The sequence below is a fragment of the Aulonocara sp. 'chitande type north' Nkhata Bay genome, linkage group LG4, assembly GCF_057382095.1.
Source record: "Aulonocara sp. 'chitande type north' Nkhata Bay isolate Kocher_YH1m ecotype deep benthic linkage group LG4, A_spYH_male_GT1.1, whole genome shotgun sequence".
Classification (NCBI taxonomy): Eukaryota; Metazoa; Chordata; class Actinopteri; order Cichliformes; family Cichlidae; genus Aulonocara; species Aulonocara sp. 'chitande type north' Nkhata Bay.
Window position 1 is genome coordinate 27,454,678 of NC_141347.1, and position 22,201 is coordinate 27,476,878.

At 40.9% G+C, this 22,201-nt stretch overlaps 1 protein-coding gene across 1 annotated transcript; it reads right to left on the reverse strand.

The window, feature by feature from the left end:
- Window positions 1-741: 741 nt before the first annotated feature.
- Window positions 742-17,226, reverse strand: s1pr2 (sphingosine-1-phosphate receptor 2). Its single transcript, XM_086289565.1, has 2 exons — window positions 16,549-17,226; window positions 742-3,797 (listed from the first exon to the last, which is right to left on the reverse strand). The coding sequence occupies exon 2, from the start codon at window positions 3,676-3,678 to the stop codon at window positions 2,557-2,559; it is 1,122 nt and encodes a 373-aa protein (XP_086145691.1). The 5' UTR covers window positions 3,679-3,797; window positions 16,549-17,226; the 3' UTR covers window positions 742-2,556.
- Window positions 17,227-22,201: the final 4,975 nt, after the last annotated feature.

A 22,201-nucleotide genomic window follows, 5' to 3' on the forward strand; every position in this document is an offset into this window, starting at 1 on the left:
CACTGCACAGTTGAATAATGTTTAGAAATAGGCGGGGTTTTTGTTCTTTTCCTTTAGTCTAAATTGTAAAGTACTTCAAATTTCGTGCTGTTCTACAGCAATGAGCTTACATGGGCTGTGCTTTATGTGTACACAACTTCACATACAGGTTTCTGAATCTGATGTAATATCCTGCAGCGCTATGGAAAGACTTGGCAGACATCCCAGCAGCACAGCCTCCTGGGGCTGATTCAGCCAGCGTTCCCACCCAGGAATCCTGGATGTCTGACAGGAAACAGGCCCAAATCTCCCAAGGCCTCTATAAGTCAGCCTCCCCCCTCACCCCAAGCATCCCTCTTACCCAGAAAAACCTCTCCCGGGGCTTTTTCTTTATGCTTCTCTCAGACAAACACTTACAAACAGGCCATCTTCTCCACCACACCCCACTTTAAGCCCCCGCACTCTGTCCTCTGCCCAGCTTCCCATCCTTTTCAGGTCTACCTTTAGCCTTAAAGCAAAGCTATATTTTCATCAGGTAAGATAGCCATGATTAATCACAAAGCAGTATTTGCACAAACAATCACAGGCTTTCATGTTGAGGCTAGTGTTTTTCTGACCTTGTCAGAGCATGTTTGGATTTAATGCTGCATTTTAATTCCTTCTAAGATGGATTCACAATAAAAAAAAAAGAGGCAACTCAGGACATGCAGAAAAGTTGCAGCTGCCACACTGGTTGAGTAAAGCTAAAAATCACACGCACACTTTTTTTTCAGTATTTCATTTATTTTTATAAAACTGGAATTAACAAAAAGGCATGTACCTATTAGTGTTTCAGATTGTACCAGTTTAATACAGGAAGCGTGCTACTGGACACACACAACTATTGCACACAAGACATTGCATAAAAAAAGTCATACATACTGTACAAAGACACATACATACAAAACATACACAGTTATTTATATATATATAACATAAAAGTTGGCGAACTCATAGGTACACCGATTTTAAAAAAAAAAAAATGGGGGAAAGGAAACATCACGGAAGCTGCCAAAGTGCGTGTCCATCTAAATTTAGAAGTCAATATAAAAAATAAAATAAAAAATAAAAACACTGACAGGGAGAAGAGTTTTAATTGTGTGTCCATGAGAAGAAGGTTACAGTAAGCCTAAACAACAGGAACCGGACACTGAAAAAATAGAACTTCCTATGGCTGAGGGAAGTTGCGTGTTGTAGGATGTCAGGGAACGAGGATGAAGCTGACCTCCCAGGAGGGCAGATACCTCTCGTGCGTCTGAAACCGGATCTTCTGCTATTTTGTAGACAAGGTGAGGGGTCTTGAGAAACATGAGACAGGTTTGGATCTTTATTTGCACACGGCTTATGGTTTGCAAATTAAACCAAGATGTTCACAACAAATTCTTGTTCATGGTGCTGTTTGAAAATTCACAGTAAGAGTGATCTACCCTGTTTATCCCACTCTCTGTTTGTCAATGACTTTGTAATTCCAAATGATGGTTAATAATACTGTCGACAATGGGGTACATGCCCCGAACACTTCATACATACATTCAGCCTTTTGCCCCCATGAGGAAGGCACAAACAGAGGCAGCACATTGATTCTATGTTACTACAACACTGCAAGGGCATCTGTTCTTTTAGTTAAAGCTTTTAAACAGCTGTTATTGAGTCAAATTTGCCATCTGTGCCTACTCCCTTAAGGAAATGTGCATTCTGATTAGGCCTTCCTCAACGGAAACTGTTTAGATACAAAAGACAACAGTAAAAGCAAGAGGGGCAGATTAAGAGGACAAATGAGGGGAGGGGTGTTAGTGATGGAAGCCGTATCTGGAGTATATCATACATGTTAGCTCTTACAGTCTGAGTTTCATGCATTAAATGTGAGCAGATTACACAAGTTTGTTGTAGTTTATCAAAAGGTACGGTTATATAGGGACTATATAGTCCTGGTTTTGTCAAAGGACTACTTAGTAATTTTGTTTCAGTTGACCACTGCCACTGACTCTGTAAATAATGAGTGATGCAACTTTAAGCTTAATGCATACATATTTCAGTGAGGAAGAGTAATGTGGTTTAATCTTACACAGGGCAGAAATCTCTACAGTAAACTACAAAGTGCAATTTTGCAAGCTTTGCATTGACACAGTTCTTGAAAGTCCCAAACAGCTATTACATAACTATGATATTATGCACATTATTTTTGGCTTTTAAAAGGGTTTAACACATTTAAAAGATGAACATGATCATAGGTATATAAGTGAAAATGGTTTGCTCCACAATCGAGAAAAGTACCCATGAGAACGTTATAGTTTCTCATTTACTACGTTGGTTTCCTCTTGCATTTTTACACCAGCTGCATGGGTGATTTTAATTGCATACCGATTATAAATTCACACAGTATCAATTGTAATGAGAGATTTAAGTCTGTGTCTCAAAGACAGCTTTGTCCCAGCCTCACCCACTTGTCTTAGATCCAGGACGTGCTAGCTTGTTTCTTTTTCTCACACTAATACACATGATATCCTTGGACCCTATCAAACACCCTATCAAACCCTATCAAACACAGGTGGTGCATTCTTTCATAATAGGCATTTTCTGGTGTTCAAGTTTGTTGGTGCAGTGTTCCAGAGAGCTGGAACTCTTTAGAGGAACCAGACAACGTTCAGAAGGCCGCCCACTTTGCAGCACGCCCCAGCAGCAAATCAAACGGAGGAACTCCCTTCTCATGTCCTTACTGCGCAGCGTGTAGATCACTGGGTTAAGCGCAGAATTCAGAGTGGCAATGCAAAAAAAGGTGCTTGATTTGGAGAGGATAGGGCAGGAATATATGCTGCAGGACGAATCCAGAAGGAGAATTGTAAAAGCGGGCAGCCAGCAGACAATGAAGACTCCCACCACTATTGTGACCGTTTTCAAAAGGGAATAAGCTTGTGAGTTGGTTGCTTCCTGGTGGCTGGAGCGTACAATCAAATAGATTTTCACATAGAGGATGACAATAGAGAGTAGTAGGAGGCTGAAAACAGTGACGACAAACACAATGTATTTCTTAGAGTAAAGTGGCAAAACTGCCGAGCATTCAGGGAGGTTGTCGATGCAGTTCCAGCCGATGATGGGGAGTCCTCCAAGAAGGATGGAGGTAACCCAACAGGCTCCAATCAGCAGAAACATTCGGCATGTTTTGTTGGAGCCGTATACCTTTACCTTGGTGATAGCGATATAGCGCTCTATAGCTATTGCCAACAGGCTGAAGACTGAAGCTGCCAGAGCAATGAACACTGTGCCTTCCCTGATGAACCACTGTATTGGGAACAGCTCAAATGTATTTGCCCCTGATAGAAAAATGTTGGCTATATATGCTGAGCCTGCAAGCAGGTCAGAGAATGCCAGGTTACCAATGAAGAAAAACATAGCCGAATGGAACTTCTTGTTGCGGCAGACGGCAGTCAGGACCATCAGATTCTCAAGGATGATGAATGTGCAAAGGATGACGATCAATATTTCGAGACTGGAGGGATGTTCTTTTTTTTTTTTCTCAATTTCTTCCCTCATTTCATCCGTGGTCATGTTTTTAGCATAGGTGTAGTATAAGCGAATCACAGTCTTATTGTAGTACTGGGAATATTTGCTCCCCATGGTGACAGGGTGGCAATGCACAACGGCTTTACGACAAAGATTCATTCACACAGTGTTGTTCAGAGCGTCTATGCCAGTAGTTTCTGCCTTTGAGTAAAGGACAGGAAGGATGCTGGGAGGGAGACTGTCCTACAGTCACGTCTCAGAAGCTCTATGTGGGTCACCTGTAAACACAAAGAAAGAGAGAAGGCCAGGATTACTAACAAAGGAAATGTTGTTGCATCGATGTAATAAACTGTGACAAAGAAAATATATATTTTTAGCAAAGCCACGTGCTCAGCAAAGTCAAAACCTAAAGCAAAACAGAGTATCCAGGAAACATGTTAAGTACAGCGGAAACTAGAAAATTCTTACTTATTCTGACTGTAATAACCCAGGAACAGTAGGATGGCGATAAACAAGAGCTTCAAAAATAAAACCTTTTATTGTCAGAAATCCTTGAGTTGCTTTACAGCAAAACAGATGAAAAATAAAGAATTGGGTGCTACATTTAAACCACAAAGGCAAACCTTGCAGTTTGCAAGGAAAAGAAGTCAACCGCAGAAAGACTTTGCACCTAACCTAAAGAAGAAAAAAAAAGTACTTTAGTTATTAACCTCCACAAGCAGAGATCACCTTCAGGTGAAAGAATAAATGCTTTGTTAGGGCTGGTGCTTAGACAAAGGACTGCACTCCCAGTCTGAAGGGGACATTCCACTAACCCTGTCCAAGCACTCGGCTGTCAACACACGGCATTGTTGTGGGGAGCAGACCATTCCACTCCAGTGAGTTACCTCTTGAAACTTCAGCATAGCATGCGGATCAGCCAGAGCTCTTCATCCTGACAAGCACCAGCCACCCACTTCCAACCAAAAGTTTTGCAGCTAATCAAATAGATACCAGAAAGTTAAAAGTTGGGGCTTTCCTAAGATTTGAAAAACAAGATGTTTTATCTCTACACCACACTTTTACATAATGATTTCTGAATATCATTAGTTTTATGAAAACTGCTGTGGAAAAATTTAACTAATAGGAAAGTTTTATCATGAAATGCCAAAAAAACAAGTCCCAGTGTGAATCGCTAAAATGGATTCAAATTTCGTTTTTTATGCAACAACAAAAAAAAATGGGCCCCAGCTACAGGATCTAAAATAAAGGAAGGTTGGAAGCTCTGGAAATCTAATTAGAAGTGGAGCCGGTGTTTTAAACCTGTCAAAAGAAATATGATCTCTCTGCAGACTAGCTTTCAGAGTAATTCAACACTGATGCGTCCTTGTCTTTGCTAGGGAAAGGGAAGAACTGAGGTAAGTGTTGGCTAAAGAAGAAATGAGTGGAAACTGGGCCTGGATCTCTTCTCTGTTCTAATAGGCTTTGAATCTAAACCTGAGAGCCTAAAAGATAAAGAAGGAACAAGACAAAGCCAGACAGAGAGAGCATGGATGTGGAACGGCATCTGGACACAAAGGCAGGAATCTGAGACATCGCTGTGACGTGCACATACATACACAAACCCATCAATGCATTGCATTGCATTGTAACACACTCGGCTAAATGTGACAGTAGTGTTGCAAAGCATCCTCCTTGCATTCAGACAGGTTCAGCGCACAGCTGCTATAGGCTGCCAGTAATAACCAACACACCGTTTCCTTAAGCAGGAACAAAGAACAATAGTCTCCTTCAGTGTGGATAGCATTGGCCTTCAGCCTTAATAAAGGGACAGCATGCTTCCATTTGGCTACAGCAACTGTATCATAGCAGAAATTTACAGCCAAGCACTCCCTTATCCAACTGCTATCAGAAAAGCCGGGCTCCTCCCCATCCCTTTTAGCTCCAGTAATAGACACAAATAGGAGTGTTTGAGCTTAAGCACATGTGGCATCTGCACTCGGGTAATTATATTAGGTTGTATTATTGCAGCCTATAATGAATTAACTCATGAAAAAGAACCTCTGTGTCTCTGCAGTCTCCTGTCTACTAATGGAGAAAAAAAAATTGGGCTGGCTTTGTTTCACCTTGACTTTTTTCTCTCAGCTCTGTCATTTTTTTTTCCTTTCGGTACGGCACTCTTTTTATCTGTTGTGTAGACAGCTCAAGGTCCGCCTGTCACCAAGGAGTTTTTGGCAACTGTCATCAAGGGATTTCACTTCATGTGGGAAAACTTGACGGGCTGGTTTGCCGAGTGCACCGTCTAAATGTGTTAAACCCTGCCCTGTCGCTCTACCTGCAATACAGTATATCACTCAGATGTTTCTACATTGGCTGATCAACACCTGAACCCCCGCCTCCCTGCCCCTTTGTTGAAGCATTTGACCCAGACAGCACTGTCACACTTCCACAATAAGGGTGACAATGCTAAAAAGTGTTGTCATACCATGACTACCAATGTGTCAATTCTTTTAGACTAGATGTGAACACTTGAAATAATAATCACAAGTAATGTCATAAGAGTAGTATAAAACTAAAACCACTCTAGTCATTTTATTAACTGGCTAATATCAGATTTAAATTCCCCAACTCCCTGAAAAATCTTAATTTTTGATTAATTACAGGAAGAGTAGAAACGTTGGCCTATATTTAAATATATTTCTATATATTTCTATATTTGACATATAAACCACATTTCTGCTTATGTGCACGTTTCTGCACTTAAATGCATCGGTGCAATAAAATACATTACAAACCTGCACCTAAACATAATGCATGCACTTTTAGCTTTCACATGCAGAAGTGCCACTTAAATTGATTCAAGGTGCTTGCTGCTACTACTGCACATTCACCCAATGTGTGTGTGTGTGTGTGTGTGTGTGTGTGTGTGTATATATATATATATATATATATATATATATATATATATATATATATAAAAAATATGTTCTTCCTCTACACCCCCCCCCAATTTTTTTGCACATGTCGAGGAGCGTGTCAGGCTACATTTCACTGTGTGTTATACTTGTATAACTATGCATGTGACAAATAAAGAACCTTGAACCTGCACCTTGAAGGTGGAAACCTACTCTCAACTTTTCTCTGACGCCCCCTCAAGTCATTATAGATTAAAAATTTAATCTGAGGTTGCTTCCAACACATGTACAGCGCATGCAGGTTTTTGAATCAGGTATTGGATGTTTTTCCATCGGAATGACGACAATTTCGTTTTGTTTTTCACAAAGGTGGAGGTGGAGGTGTAGCATGGGTTACCGAAAGACAACATGACATCCTGTCTGGATTTTACAGCAAAGGCCCAACAAGGTGCAAGAGCAGGTGATGAAACAAACGCTGGCAGAGAAGCAACACGTGAATTAAAGACAAAGGAAGCCAAACAAGAGACAGATACCTGTGGCAGGATATCCTATCAGAGAGCTTTGAGATCTGTATCATAATAAATTTCTCATAAATGATGCAAAGGTTCTCACGTAATGCGCCTTTCTCTGCTTTACAGTGTTTGTGATACTTCACAGCTATGTATAGTTTTCACACCACACATGCAAGAAAATGTATGCAGCTGCATTTGACACCGAATTTTTTAAAAAACTTTATTTAGTGTTGCAGGGATATGCGATGCATCATGATAGCGGAAGGCAAGCTACTTTTGAGTGAACATGAACAGAAAAAAAAGGTTCCGATTTTACCATGTAAGCCTTAATTTTTCACACTTATGAGCATTTTTCGCTTAATAGTGTCTGAAAGATGAGAATTATTATCTTACTTTCATTTTACAGCTTAAATTACAAAATAAGTCCAACAGACCTGTATAAATCTTGGGCCATAAAGGGTTTTAAACATGCAAAGATTGCTGGAGATAGAGCCTGACGGTTGCTCTTGAAAGCAGACTCTTGCTCTCTTTGGATTTTAACAAGAGAAAGAGCTTTGTCTTCATCGTGGCACTGACGGTTGAACAAAAGCTTCAGGTGTTTTTCATTAGAAACACACAAGTCCCAGTTTGCACCAGAAAACAAACAAAGCCTCACTTCCTTGTTAAACCTTCTGCTACCTGGCTCCATTTTCACCAGGGGGAAAGCATTTGAAACTCACAGTGATGCTAAACCTCAACAACACAAAAAGATTTCGTTAAAGACCATTTCAGACAACAACAACCATGAACCGTGAATTGAGAAAGTTTATATTTGACTTTTATCTTGGCTGCATTCAAATATGTTTACTGTTTACTTCAAATAATCCTTCAGCGCACTTCACGGTTGAACTGTTTGTGGTCGGAGACATCCTGTGACACATCTTTCTCCATGCGAGCAAGATACCGTAGTGGAAACATATACTCAGACCAGCCTCTGCTGTTCAAAAAAAACTGTATGAAAAAGTTAATGTGTGGATTCTCAAATGTAATCTCTCTTATATGCAATGTGATCTATCTCAAAGTATGCTATCACGGGTGCACAGGAAGCCTCTGGTGCCATTATTTTTTTTTCTTTCCTGTTCAGTTTCTTGTGTGTTAATTATCAGTGTTAATCTAAAATGTGAGTATGATTTGCTGTAAATTTTAGCCAGAGTGACTTACATCTTGCTTCCTTACTTTCCCACATGCACATTCTACTCTACTGTAAATGAAGATCACCACGTTAAAGTAACAAAGACCTTTGTATATGTGTTTTGTTTGGTTTTTTATTTCGACTGAACTAAAAGCAAAAGCTGTGAACATCCCGCGGAGGTGTGAGCAGAGATTCTTAGAGGGAAAATTCCACATGCAACGCACAGCAAATATCAAAGTTTCCCCCAATGTCAAGTGCTAACATGCCAGACATGGGGGGAAAAAAACACCTAGCTCCACCACAAGGTTTCACCACTGCTACCACAGATGCTGAAAGGAAGTGACTAAACCATGCTTACAGAGTTCTGTTTTTTTTTTTTCTACACTTTTAACTTTCTTAAATTTGATCAGTGATGACATAGGAGCCTTCCTCTTTACACTGACAGGTCAAAACACAAGCCATTTGCACACAGGAGCCCACCAAGACCCCACACCCACCCTTGCATCAAGCCCGCAGAAAAAAGAAAAACACAGGATGGACTGTGTCTGCTGGCAGATGGTTCCAGTCCCTCTTTACCAATCAATCAATCATTCACCGCCAGGCCTCCATGAGGAAAATCATTTTATATCAGCACAGCGATGCTATTGATTGTCTGCTGGCAATTACCAGGAAAAGGCAATTATCCCAGTTTCATGGTTTAACGGGAAAGAGGAGGATGCATGGTGTTGCTGTCACATGACTGTCCCAGACTTTAAACGACATTAGGGACAGATTCGCTTATTTGAAGTTTAAAGAAAAACAAAAAAGAACAAGAAAAAAAACTGCTTGAACTTATTTTCCCCTCTCTTTCATGCCCAGCTGCACACAAATTCAGCAACAAGACGGATGCAAAAAAAGCTGTGAAAATAAAGAAGTAACCAATTTAAAAATAAATTGGTTTAGGGTCAGTTGAGCGTAAACAACCTCAATTTCCTGTCACGAGAGAGGCCTCTTACTCCATCAGACTTAGGCCATCAGACTGCTGAACACTTCATAGACACCTCAGCTTCACTACTGGAACTTTAACATTATGCACTCCACACTGTATATAAATGCCACTTGTTTTGCACATATTCAACTCTGTATATTTTATATATTTTATTATTATTATTATTATTATTATTATTATTATTTTATTTTTTTACTATTTAATTTGTAAAAATGTGTATACACACACACACACACACACACACACACAGGAAAATATTTAGTATACACATCCAGAAATGCATACACTATTATATATTGTACATATATTTATTAGTTTCAGGTTGGCCATTCTTGTATTTTGCTCGTTTGTGTTGTTGTGTTTGCACATCTCTGTTGCTTGTGGGGCTCGCACACAAGAATTTCACTCGCATGTGCTGTGCCAGTGTGCCTGCACATGTGATGTGACAATAAAAAGTGATTTGATTTGATTTGATTACTCGTGGTGTGCTGACCTCAAAGGGAAACATGTTACGTGTTACAAATTCACCTGTGTGTTCAAGCAGAAAGATTGAATTAGTAGTTGAGGTGTTATGCACACTTTTTCATCTTTTGTCACTTTTGTTATTTCAGTCAAGTCACAAAGATAGGACAGTGTTTTTGACAGTTGTGACAGCTGATATTTTTGGAGAGCAGCAAAATTCACAGACCCTGACAGTCTGTCGATGATTTTACAAACTTACACATAAGCAGGACACATTGGGCCGAGGATAGACAAGTGGAAAAGTGGCAGATATATAGTCGCTTTTGGATCTGTTGTTTTCAAAAGACCAGCATATCACAACGGTGCTACGCATGAAAACTAAAGCAAGGGGAAATGCGAAAAATGAAGGCTTTTAGCAAGCCCAGTAACACGATCAAGAGGCACAACAGACTGGATGAATATGATAGTTGCTGCAACATGTTACTGTTTATGTGGAGGGGAACTGAACTGAGGAACAACAACGTTAACAGAACAAAAAAAAACCAAAAAAAAAAACATGGCGAGCAATAACCTAGCTTGCTAAACTATGTCACAGACATCTATATATTACATCCCCTTCTGTCATAAAAACACTAACAAAACACAGAAGTATTTAGCACACATTAGTATCGGTGTCACACCTGCATCATAGCATCAAACGAGAGACAAAACACACAGCAGTTCCGTTTTACTGAAAGGTGAAACAGTTCCTCCACTTGAGTTTTCACACTATGTTTTAGGTTTAATTTTAGCTCCAAATAGCAAATGTTTGTCTCTCTTTGTTTGCTACTACACCAACATTAATCACGTGCCACTAAAACCTCATATAAGCGCCTAGATATAGGAGAGCTCGTGTCCCCAATACACGAGATCTGGCATATAATTAGGGATTACCCTTTCGCTCGTCAAACAGTTTGACAGTTTGGGCACAGCCTCTTCTGGGGGTCGCAATCTGGCAAGACATCTCAGTGTGGAAAAAAAAAAGCATTTTTAGCTCACGTCTTATTGTGTCATTTTTCTGCTCCTTTCTGAAGTCACATCACAGTCTCTGCAGCTTGATAATGCTTTATATATCGTGGCTGTTTGTGTGCTTTAGGGTTCTTCGGGTACCAAGTGAACATAGCTGTAGACAAAGAGCTGCAGAAAGAAGGGCATCGTGCAGCCTCGGGAGCTATAACCATCACCCCCACTGCTGCTGTCCCCTCAGTGCTCCACTCTCTCTACTTGGGGGTGGGGGATCTCCAAAGTCGGCGCCTGAGAGGCAATTACTGTAATACGTTCACCCTCAGACCATCCCTGTCAACTTACGTCTCGTTTTCAAATTGTTCATGTTTTTATATTGCCCCATATTTGCATATTCTCCTTTCATGCGGCTCTCCGATTTGCAGAACCACATAATCCTTACTCTGACACCCCTCAACCCACCTCGTATTTTTTAAACTTCACCACAGAGATCAAAAGACGAGGCCACAAAGAGGTGATCAAATGCACATCAAGAGGGATTTATTTAGCCCACATCTGGAGCAAGCATGTTCTTAAAGCCCCCTATTAAAGACTTCATTACAGCACATAGTGCGCAATCAGTTCGACAGAACTGTGTAGCTCTGCACCAATAGACTACATTCTCAGGCAATACACAAATGAGTATAATGTTTTAATCTTTTCAGAAAAAAGCACTATTATTTTAAATTACTTAAATACACACTTAAAGATTATGATTTTCTGAAATACAAAATCTCAGGAAATTTTATAAGACACTTCTCAGAATTTACCCTTCAACATGTGATATGGTTAAACCACTTTTAAAATTGCAAAGCGCAGAATTTGTCGGCGTGCGTGTCTGAAGGTAAGGTAGTGTTAACCACATGGCGCCTTTCTTAGAGATGCTGAACATGTGTGCATCACATATGCGCTCTGCTTTTTTATCTCTGCACTTTGCACAGCTTTCTTTTTTCTTTCTTTTGTGAGTGTCTCTGTGTGTCTTTGTGTGAGTGCATGTCTGTGTACGGCGGCTTAAACCAGCAATGTACGTGCAGGCAATGCCATGCAATGCAGGCAGAGAAGTGAGGTCAGGATTGGTTGGCCTCTTGTGAGAAACCTCATGTGTGAGAGCGAAATTGAGTGACTTGAGTTTCAATCACCATGTGCCTCTAACACCATCCCATAGTTGGGTTTTTTTTTGTTTGTTTGGTTTTTTTTTACAATAAGGTGCCTCCTAATGAAAGGTTTTCAGCCCTCTTTAGTTATCTTTTGTCCCAGCTCACTGTTCCTATTATATCCTGTTTCTAGACTTTCAATTCCACCCCTTCTCATGTTCTCTTGGTAACTGCGCAGATGCTGTGAGAGAATTTGAGATTATTTAATGCATCCGGTGCTAGTGACCACGAGACATGACTGTGTATATCAATGCATGTGTTTGTGTTGATTGGTAGTGCAGAGGGTTCCGTGACTGCGACACTGTGACTGTTTGTTCCACAGATGCTGCAGTGATTTGCAGTGCACTGCACATCATAACAAACAGTCACGGTACACCAGACCATAATCAGTAACGCAAAAAAGGTTTACTGCACAATGAACCGCAACAATGTCTGCAGAGTCGAATGCAAAGAGCCACAAAGCCACCCCGACTGCTCCTGTCTAGTGTCCACTGATAAGTTGATAAATTGACAGTGGCTCTCCATCCCTCCCTATGATCGAGTGTAGGAAAACAACTCCAGACTCCTCTGGCAAACAGAGGTCCATTAACCATAGCTCTGTTTTATGGAGAAAAACACGGTTGCCTAGAGAGGGAACATTGTTGTGTCCACACAGCCCTAACTTGTATCCCAGTATTTTATACAGTTTAGGAATGATTGCATTGAATGGCAGCATTTATGTCTTTGAAATCTCCCCAGCATGAGTGCATCATATGTCAAAACGCGAAGAAATATACTTGTGAGCTGCAAATGTGTGCCTCGGATGTCTAATGTTACACGGTTTCGGCAGTTTCGAAGGTCTGCTTTATATACTGTAGGCATTACATGAGTGCAAATAAATAAACTCAGCAGTTACTAATTTTTCTTTATATACTGCATTATATCCTGGCTCTGGTTAAAGTGGCTTACCACTACGTAATATGTAAACAGCAAACAGTGTAGCTGTTGTCGAACTCTTCGAATAGCAGAAGGCAACTACCGTACTTGACTTTCACTTAGACGAGGCACATTTAAATGAAAACGTCTGAGCAGTTATCATTTAAATAAACGGCATCCACTTCTGCCCCGTCTGTCTGTTCAATTGGAGCTGTCTGGCTTCCATCATGACCCAGCTTGTGTTTTGCTGTAGGTTAAGTCCATCATATCTTTCAGCTTGGAAAGACTTAAGCTGAAGCATTTACAGGATAAACAAACTGAATAGCTAGTTTCAATAAAAATGCCCTCACAGTTGGCCATTTTGTCTAACTTTTAAAGCCTGTGAGTGGATATAACAAAAACCTAGCAACCAAAGAAGCTCATTAGGACGAGAGAGAGCAAATTAACTCTCAGCTCCAAACAAAAGGAACAGCTTCAGGAGGCTTTCACTGGCTGAACAGGGCAATTGAAAACCCAAGAAAACTGTCTCCAGCTTCCTCCTGGGTCTGGGGAGGTGGGGTGTTGAAGTAATCCTGTCAAGTTGTCCAGCTGCACAAACAAAGCTGACCGGATAACAAAGACTTCCAAGAGAGAGGAAGAAAGAGGAGGAGGTGGTCTCCAAAACAACAGCATCTTCATATGTACCTGCCCCGAGATCGCGCAAGAGCGAGCCCTGAAAAGGATCAGAAATGAGAAAACCACGACATGACCACACTAATTAAGCCTGCCACGAGGACAGACTGTACGAGGCTGTTGCCTTTCAGTTCATAAATCACGCTGTCCAATCTAAAGACCGATCCAAAGCCACAGGAGTAACCAGAAACCCTGCATTCAATCCATTCGTCATTGTCTCTGAAAGACCCATGTTGCAAGTTTGTCCTGAAAACCTTTTTTTTTTGCATTGCCACTTATTGGCAGCATCTGAGTATTGTCTCGTCCAAGCTTGAAACTGCAGGAGAATTGGAACAGACTTATCCACACCAGAAAGTGTCAGGAAATCCTGGCATGCTGCTACAAGCATCAGGGCCTGGTCATGGGGGGTCTCATAGTTTGTCCAAGTGGAAAAGGAATGTAAAGAGTCTTTAAAGCTAATGGTTTCTTTCGCTGATTGAAACAGCATTTTAAAATACTCACAGCTATTGTTTCCCCCAACAAAATAAAATCCATATTTGTAAATGTGTTTTTCATAAGAATAATTATTTTTAACTGGAGTGAGTAGGTGTCAGCAAAGAGCAAGCACATCATTTGTAGCTTAAAAAAAAAAAAAAGGCTAAAAGCAAAGCGCACCACATGTATTTCTCTGATCTGAGGCACTCCCAGCTTTGGCTGTGAATCATATAGCAACATGCTGTCAGCTGTGTGTTGTGACTTGCGCCTCGGCAGCTTGCGAACAGAAGTCGTTTATTTTGCTCCAGCTGCCACACCCAAGGAAAGTGTTTTTCACGAAAAAGGACTACCAGCATGAGCGCGTAGAAACCAGATGGCTATCCGCAGACCACTATTAATATCACAGAGAAATCCCAACAGAGGAGTATAAACACAGGCATTGTCCCTCATTATCTGACATGGTTCCTATTCTTTTTAAATGTATGCATTGACCTCTGACTGCTTTTACTGAACCAGGTAAAAGACAGGGCGCCTCTGGCAGGTCATGCCTCTGATCTTTTAGTATTGTTATGAGCCTGATCTGACTGAATAAAGCACAGACAACAAAAGGAAAGACAGCTTCCTCAAAGAAAAGCTTTCTTGCTGCTCCCTATTAGTGGACTGCTCCCAGGCCTTAACTGAAATCTGAGCATCCTTCAGGGATCAACGCCACCCACCCACCACCCATTCCCGACTTTATCCCCCTAGTGACCTGTTCCATTAAAAAAAAAATCCCACAAATTGAGTTCCCACTGCTAAATTACCATTAATTTATTTATCCATCCATGCACTTATACATCTATTTATTTATTTACCCCATCTATCCGTCTTCATTTCTCACGCTATCCCCACTGAAACGGCTCCCATTACAGAGGGCCACTGAGCACAGTGGGCTGGGTCAGCATCGCACAGATCCTGAACTCATGAGGTAATGGGCTGCTGGTCTGTGTAAATGTCCCTACAGTTTAACATAAAACATTTAAGGTTCCTTTATATAGACTGTTAAGACTAATACCATGTGTGCTTCAACTCTGTGAAAGGCATTTAGCCAGTAATTTGATTGACCCTTTTGTTACTCCTGCCAAGGGATGGGGAAGGGGGTGGGTGAGCAAAGAAGCCCGGCACCAGTCAGGCCTGTGGCGGGTGTTGTTCACGTGCAATGAGCCATGTGGTCACATGGGACAAACACAGATGGATGGATGGTTGTGTCATGTCCTATCCAAGAGATGCTGGGAAACACACCTGAGTCCACAGGTGGTCATGCATGCACCAAACAAACCAAGTCGGTCTTGCGCAACACCTGCATCAATGACCCTGTTGACAGCCTGTGCAACACTTGATAGGGTGACCCTATTGCTGCTGACTGTGTTTCCTTTTCACAACTATTCTCGATGTTATCACAGGAAGATGTGTACTTAATTTTAACCGGCTTCAAGCTATTCAACATTTTCAGACGCTGATTTCTCACGGCATTTCTTCAGCTGGTCCTCGAGATAATATGACCACAGACTTTTGTACTTTCAGACAGCCTCCTAATGAGCACCGCACCGTAGACCGACACACTGACCCAGACCAAGCACAGGACAGAGCATGATGGATGGAGGCTTTTATCTGAGCAATAAACATTATTTGCTCTAGCTTATCATCTTATCTCACTTTAACTTAAGCATTCTCCCAGGATGTCTACTGGACTGCTGACACCTATATCCTTCACTTAAGGATTTACTCATTTGGTCAGTATGGAACAATATGTGCTGTGTAGTCAGCATGCTCTCAGCATGCGTGATAAGAAAACCTTCGTTAAATTCAAATCCGGATTTGCAAATTCAGGCCACTTACTTGCAGTTCAGCTGCATCGTATTATTAACGTGTATTCAAATTACATTTCCGTTTTAATTCTCACTCTAAACCACCCATAACAATGCACGAGATTCAGTTAAGGCCATGCTTGTTGAAGCTATGAGCTAGTTTTCACTGAAAAGTCTATCTCCCAAGCCCATAAGATTAACTCCGGTGCACATGGGGATAATGGGGGCTTTTGTCTTATTATTACATCCTTTCAATACAATGCCTTCTTTAGAGTGACGGATGAACAAGCCCCAACAACATCAGGGGTCACAGCGTGGAGGGGGTGCGGGGTTGAACGGGGGGGGCACGGCAAGCTGGCTGTTTGGCTGAGCGCGGTTCCCCCTCAGCCTCGTACAGTACAGCTTCCATACATCAGAGTGCACATACACCCCCACCCGCCCACGTCCAGCTGCCTTGCACGTTAATATTTGACACGACAAATTGTTAATCGTTAAAGGGCGACGTCTAAGAAGCTGTCACGTTGAATCAAATTTAAAGAAGAAGAAAAAAAACATCTCGCGCTGTGCTGTAACTGCTTTCTTGGGACACTTGTGAAAGTGCAGAAGTGACGTTTCTTAACTGCGGCCACGCAGCGAGCTGGCATAGGTACTCATGAGTCATTGTGGCATTTTGAAAAGTTTGCCGAGACTTTCCAAGCATTATTGACACGCTTCACTGCTCATGCAATGAGAGGGACCTCGTGGAGTTTAGATAAGTGTCTGTCTCTGATTTTCAAAGTCCGAGCATCTATAAATATCAGCCTGGTGGAGCGATACAATAGTGCGGATCCCCTTTGTTAGGCTGCTGAAGCACATGCTCTTACTTTTTGCTCTTATCTTTAAATGGTGGGATTACTTACCCCATGAGAGATAGTAGATAGCAGAGTAAAGAGACGCTCCGGCAGTTTGATATTTGTCTTCAGGTGTCCTCACGTATGCGTCAAAGTTCAGCGCCTTCCTCTGTTACTCCAGACCAACGGTGACAATCAAAACTTTGGTAGCGGACCACACGGCGTGCCTTCTCTAGACAGTGGCAAATCCATACCGGTTTGAGAGCCACCACGAAACTGTTCAAAAAGGCGCGATGATCCCCCCACCCCCCAAAAAAGGAGAAGTTATGAAAGTCAAACCAGACTTTTTATGTTAAAAAAGGTTTTAAAAAATGAAGAACTAGCAGTTTCTATTCTGTCGATCTAATCCAGTCGGCTGGCTGTCTGTCTGTCTGTCTGCTCTGCGAGAACAACACTGGGCTGTGGAGCGTCAGTGAGGCACTCACGCAATACGCGCTCACACACCCACACACGCGAGACGCGGCGTGGAGTGTATGGAAACGTCATATTCCCACGAAGAGCCGTGAGTCTCGCTTTTGAAATATAAAACTAAAACGAGGCAGTTCTGCGGCCAACAATTAATATGGAAAATGCCCTTTAAGCTGATTTCTGGACCTTTTCTTCACTTTGGAGCGCTCAAATAAAGTCCAGATGTTCCGCCTCCCCACTTCCTCTTTTCCTAACAGATCCCAACACTTTTCAACTGACAGAGGCCAAGTATTCCTGCACTGTGAAACAATAAATACCACCATTTGATCTGATTTACTGTGTCTTTAATATATTCTTGTTTTTTTTTTTTTTTTTTCAGCTGACCTGTTCTCGTTGACTGTTTGTGGTGACTCATGGCTTTTATTTTTTCCATTTATCCCTCAGGTCTGGGCATATAGGTGCAATAAGATGGGTGAGGTGAAGGTAAGTCAGGACTTGTTAGTCAACAGGGCTGTGCCCACAGCTGGCAGGTGTTCGCCCCAGCGAAAAAGCCTCTTTCCAGCCGCAGGAAAGGTAATAATGTCTTCCCAGTCATTATGTTGAAAGCCAAAGTCGTCCCAAGTGGCCATGATGTCATGCGTCTGTGTAAAAGAAGAAGCTGCATTATGTTACTGCAGCAGTTAAACATCAAAAACTGGACTGGATTTTGTGGGATTGTGAGAGCAGCGTTTGGGATTGTTGAGACACCCTAAATAAATGTTTTGTTTGTTTGTTAAAAAAAACAGATTATTTTTTATAATAGAGAAAAGAAAAATCTGAACGACAAGTGAAAGACTTTGGTTGAAACACAGTGAGTCACTTTCAGATACATTTTCCTCTTAAAAATGACCGCAATCCAAATGGCAGGAAACAGATGGCATTTGTTCATACTTTTGTGTACCAGAATGTGCTTAATGACATCAGAGAGCATTAAAATGAAAAATGACTACATTGCTCTTATGAAGCCCCCCAATAAGAGTGTATGAGACGTAGCGTGCAACAGCCGTCTCCAGATGAGTCTTTGCCTGTCTGTGTCTACAAGACAGTTTGAACAACCTTGACTCATGCTGCGTCTGCTGATGGTTTACTGGGGTTGAGAAAGATTGTGCAATTCTCTCTCAACACACACATGTCTATCATCCTTGCTGTTGATGGTGTGGGGAAATTACTTTCTCTAAAGAAAAAGAAGAACAACTTGTGACAAAAAACATCAACTTTGCAACACTTCTTTTAACGTTGACTAAATCTTCCAATCTGCAATCCCCAAGTGATGGGGTCAATGCGTAAACGGTCTAGTGGTGTATCTCAAATGCTTTTGTTCTCACGGTCCTTCTTCAGCTAGGTGTTTAATGGCTGTGTAGCAGACAGGCTTTATGGACTGGCTGCTCACTGTCAGAGGGTTTATGATTGGACACTGCTCCACTAAAACTGCCCCGCTGCGGTCTCTCTCTCTGAGCCTTTAGGGGAGGGGTCAAGAGCCCTGACCTCACTTCCTGTTGGGGCTCCTCACAAGCATTCCATTGTCTGTGAGAATGTACATGGGCTCTGGGGACTCTGCACATCTGGCAGCTGTTATTAGCAACCTCCTGTACCCACCCCTAAACCCCCGAAGAAGAGTTCCACATGTGCTCATGGATGTGTGCCCCAAAACACACTTCAAAACCAGCTCTCTCCGATGTTGTTTGTCCTTGTGGTACATTTAAGCGTTTATTCTTGACAATAGGAAGGCGAAATGTTGGAAAACATGTTTGTGTTCTTTCTTGCAGTGTTTTTTAAATAATTGATTTGTGGCTTTCTACAGTCTTACTGTTAAAAGCCAGAGATTAGCTCAATAGAAAGGAGCTTGGTTGAATCTGTCTAACTGTAACCTGAACCTCTAAAGTTTTCTGATTAACACATCACACCTTGTTTGTTATTCCAAAACAAGTAGCAGCTTTGCCAGAGGTTTGTGGGCAAACGCTTTATTGTTTGGGATCTGCTTCTAACTGCTCACCTGCTTCTAGGCAGAATTAGAATCTGCCCTATAGATGCTGTTGTTGTACAGAAAAACAAAAAAGATAAGATGTGAAGACATCTGGTGAAATTTGAGGATTGTAATTGGTGGATTTTTGTTACTTGTGACCATGTTTATTGTCCGTGCAGAGCAAAGTGAGCTAACAGCCAGTGCTGAAGAGTAACAGAAAGTACTTAATCTGGTAGTTCAACCATTCATACTTCTATTATACATTTTACTACATGTCCTAACTGAAACCTATTTGACATTTAACAAGTCCTGGTACTTTGTAATTTCGATTACTATGACGTAATGCTTGACGCATTTCTCATTTAACACTATCTGTGACCACACACTTGAACAGTTTATCTGCTAAAATGTCGGGCATTTCAGAGGCATTGTCACCATGAAAATTCCCTAAAATGCCAATATTAACTAATGCCCAGTTCAGTTACTTGGGTAATTGTGCCTGGTGCAATGCCCTCACCTAGACATCACTGTCTAGAACAAAGGTGATGTATATTATGTACACAAAAGAAAAGTTGATATTCATACTTTGTCATTAAACAAAGATTGTTTTTGCAAGCTTGAAACTTTCTTGTTAGTTATTATTATCGTAATTATTTCTTCATTTCTGCATCCACCCACTTTCCTAAGTCGTTTCGAAATAGATTTTTTTCTCCATAGAGATAGAACAGTATATATATATATATATATATATATATATATATATATATATATATATATATATATATATATATATATATACAGATTTTCAGTTTGTCTAAATATATTTACAGAGACAAACTGAAAATGTGTCTCATACACAGGAAGCCTTTATAGAGGTGAGTTGCCCTGTGTTTGACTTACCAGAACTGAGGTACTTAGCAGAAGTGGCACGACTGTACAAAGAGAACACAGCGGATTAGCTTTATTACTCATCACTGGAGGTCTTTGTTGTATGGAACCAGAGAACCAAAACTATAAATGAGTCTATGCAGAGGGGCTAAATATGCTATGTTTCTAATTCTTTGAGCACAATTACACCAAGGAAGTCCTTAGTATTGAGCCTGACTGCTCTCTGGCAGCACCGTGTGAGACACAGGGGCTTTCCATCCCATCTGTATCAACATCTGATAGCATGTAAATTCCAGGTACAGATGAACTGTCATAATGTCACAACAACAACAAAAAAAGATACGTTTTGTATTGTTTTCCAGTAATGAGCGATCTGTTGCTCAAGAAAAAAATTCTGTTAATTAGATTTTGTCGTATTTGCTGTACTGCGTGTTCTTCTTTAAATGGCATTTGATGGGAGTCCTACTATATTTTGTATCTTACATTTATTTTGTATTTTTTATTTTAGGCACTTTGGTGTACTATTTTTTATTCTGGTATTTAAAGATGTATGTAGAGTTTGGTTTCTTTTTTGTTTCAGACTCTTTGTTTTACTCATTATTAGTCTGACAGATGTATATAGAGTTTGTTGGTTGCCTTTTGGTGTATTTTTTGTCTTGGCAAAGCCTTTGAAGCATTTTGAGCTTGTTGTTTGTCTGAAAGGTACTATTGAAGAATTTTGATTGCAAAGAGATAACAAATATGGAAAGTTGACCACAAGGGAAAGATCTTGCATCACTTCCTCTTCCAAGAAAGAAAAAAAATCTTCCAGACATTAGAAAAAATCACTGCTAATACCTTCCTCTTTCCTATAAAGATGTTTTACCAATGTGATATGAGTATTTTTAGCTTCTTGAATGTTCCTCAGATGATCGGGACCCATGATCCAGATGAAAAGGTAATAGCTCATGTGAAACCAACAAAGGATATCTGGCACTTCAGTTCCATAACATGAAGACAATACACAATGACTATCTATGTTTAGCTTATAGTGAAGAACACAAAGCTCTAATAATCACAATCATTGTGAATACAGCATGCAGGCAGACTGCTAGTGGCATATACCTTAGAGCAGGAGTCCTGTCTGGGGTCTAGCAGCTTATCTCTGCCTGCACTCTAAACATCAGACTTAAGTGCTGGCTGTGCCACATGCCTGTGCTGTTCACAGGTTTAGAAGAAATCCGTACACCCTCCATTCACTCCCTGAAAACCTGCAGTGTTATCTTACTGCTTATCTCTGGACCATCTAGAAACTTTTTTTCCCTTCGGCACAAAAGAACTTGATCCGCTCTGTGTGCAGGAGTAAAAGTTTGAATAACTGTTCAGGTCACCTTGTCTGCTCATGCACAAAGGAAATATAGACCTTGTGTTATCTGTCAATGTTTATATTTTCTTGGGCATCATTTAATCCTCTGTGTTTGTGACAAAAACGTTACCAGCATTTTCTTTATTCGTGCAAAACTACAATATGCCATTGTTCCACCCATGTGCAGACGTGTCTCTCACATGGGTATAAAGTTACCATAGTTTTATAGCAAGGTTTAAAAAGCTCGTTCCCATGGTCCAGTTTTGCACTGGTCTGTGTACTGGTTACTATGCTTGGGTATTAGTATTGGATGTCCGTTGTATTCATGATTCACTGGTTTGCTGAGGGAAAAGGTGTTTGTGGATAGTAACATGTGGTGCCCACACAGTCGGGAGGGGGGTTAGTCATGACTCTTGTGGCTTCCTGCAGATTAGGACGGTGTTTATAGAGCCCTGCTAAAGTACCCTTAGTAAAACACATTCAAATCCACACACTCATTATTAGTCTTTTCCATTAACATAACCTAAGCCTGTTTTTAATAGCAGGGGCAGCCAAAGGAGAACTGATACAACTTCTGTCTGCTTTGTGACCAAACAGTCAATTGTTGGTTGAAACTGAGGGGGATTGTCTGAGATGTGGAAACAGCAAAGTTCAGCATCTGGCAGAGCCAGAGATAGGATCCCTGACATTTAATCTTCAGAGGCTTTGCTAAGGGCACGGTTAAAAATCTGATGTTTTGACCTGAAACCATATGGCAGCCATCAGTGGCAAAGAAGCACAACCCTGACATTTCTTGCTAATTTACTGACTAGAAGTTCAAAAGGTTAGTCAGAGGTTTGAATGAACACGTGGGTGTGTTAGTTTTAGAAAATGGTGATATCAGGACAAAAAAAATCAACTCAGTTTTTTCTCTGTTTACGTTGTTATGTGTTTGGAACATGTGATGATAAAAAGATACGTTTTTGCTTTGAACTGAGATTATTTTAGAAGATGACATTATGTTTACTATTCTGGGATTC

What these genes read in the sequence shown, in the direction of transcription:
- s1pr2 (XM_086289565.1), bottom strand. Translation starts at nt 3,678, where the DNA reads ATGAATCTTTGTCGTAAAGCCGTTGTGCATTGCCACCCTGTCACCATG.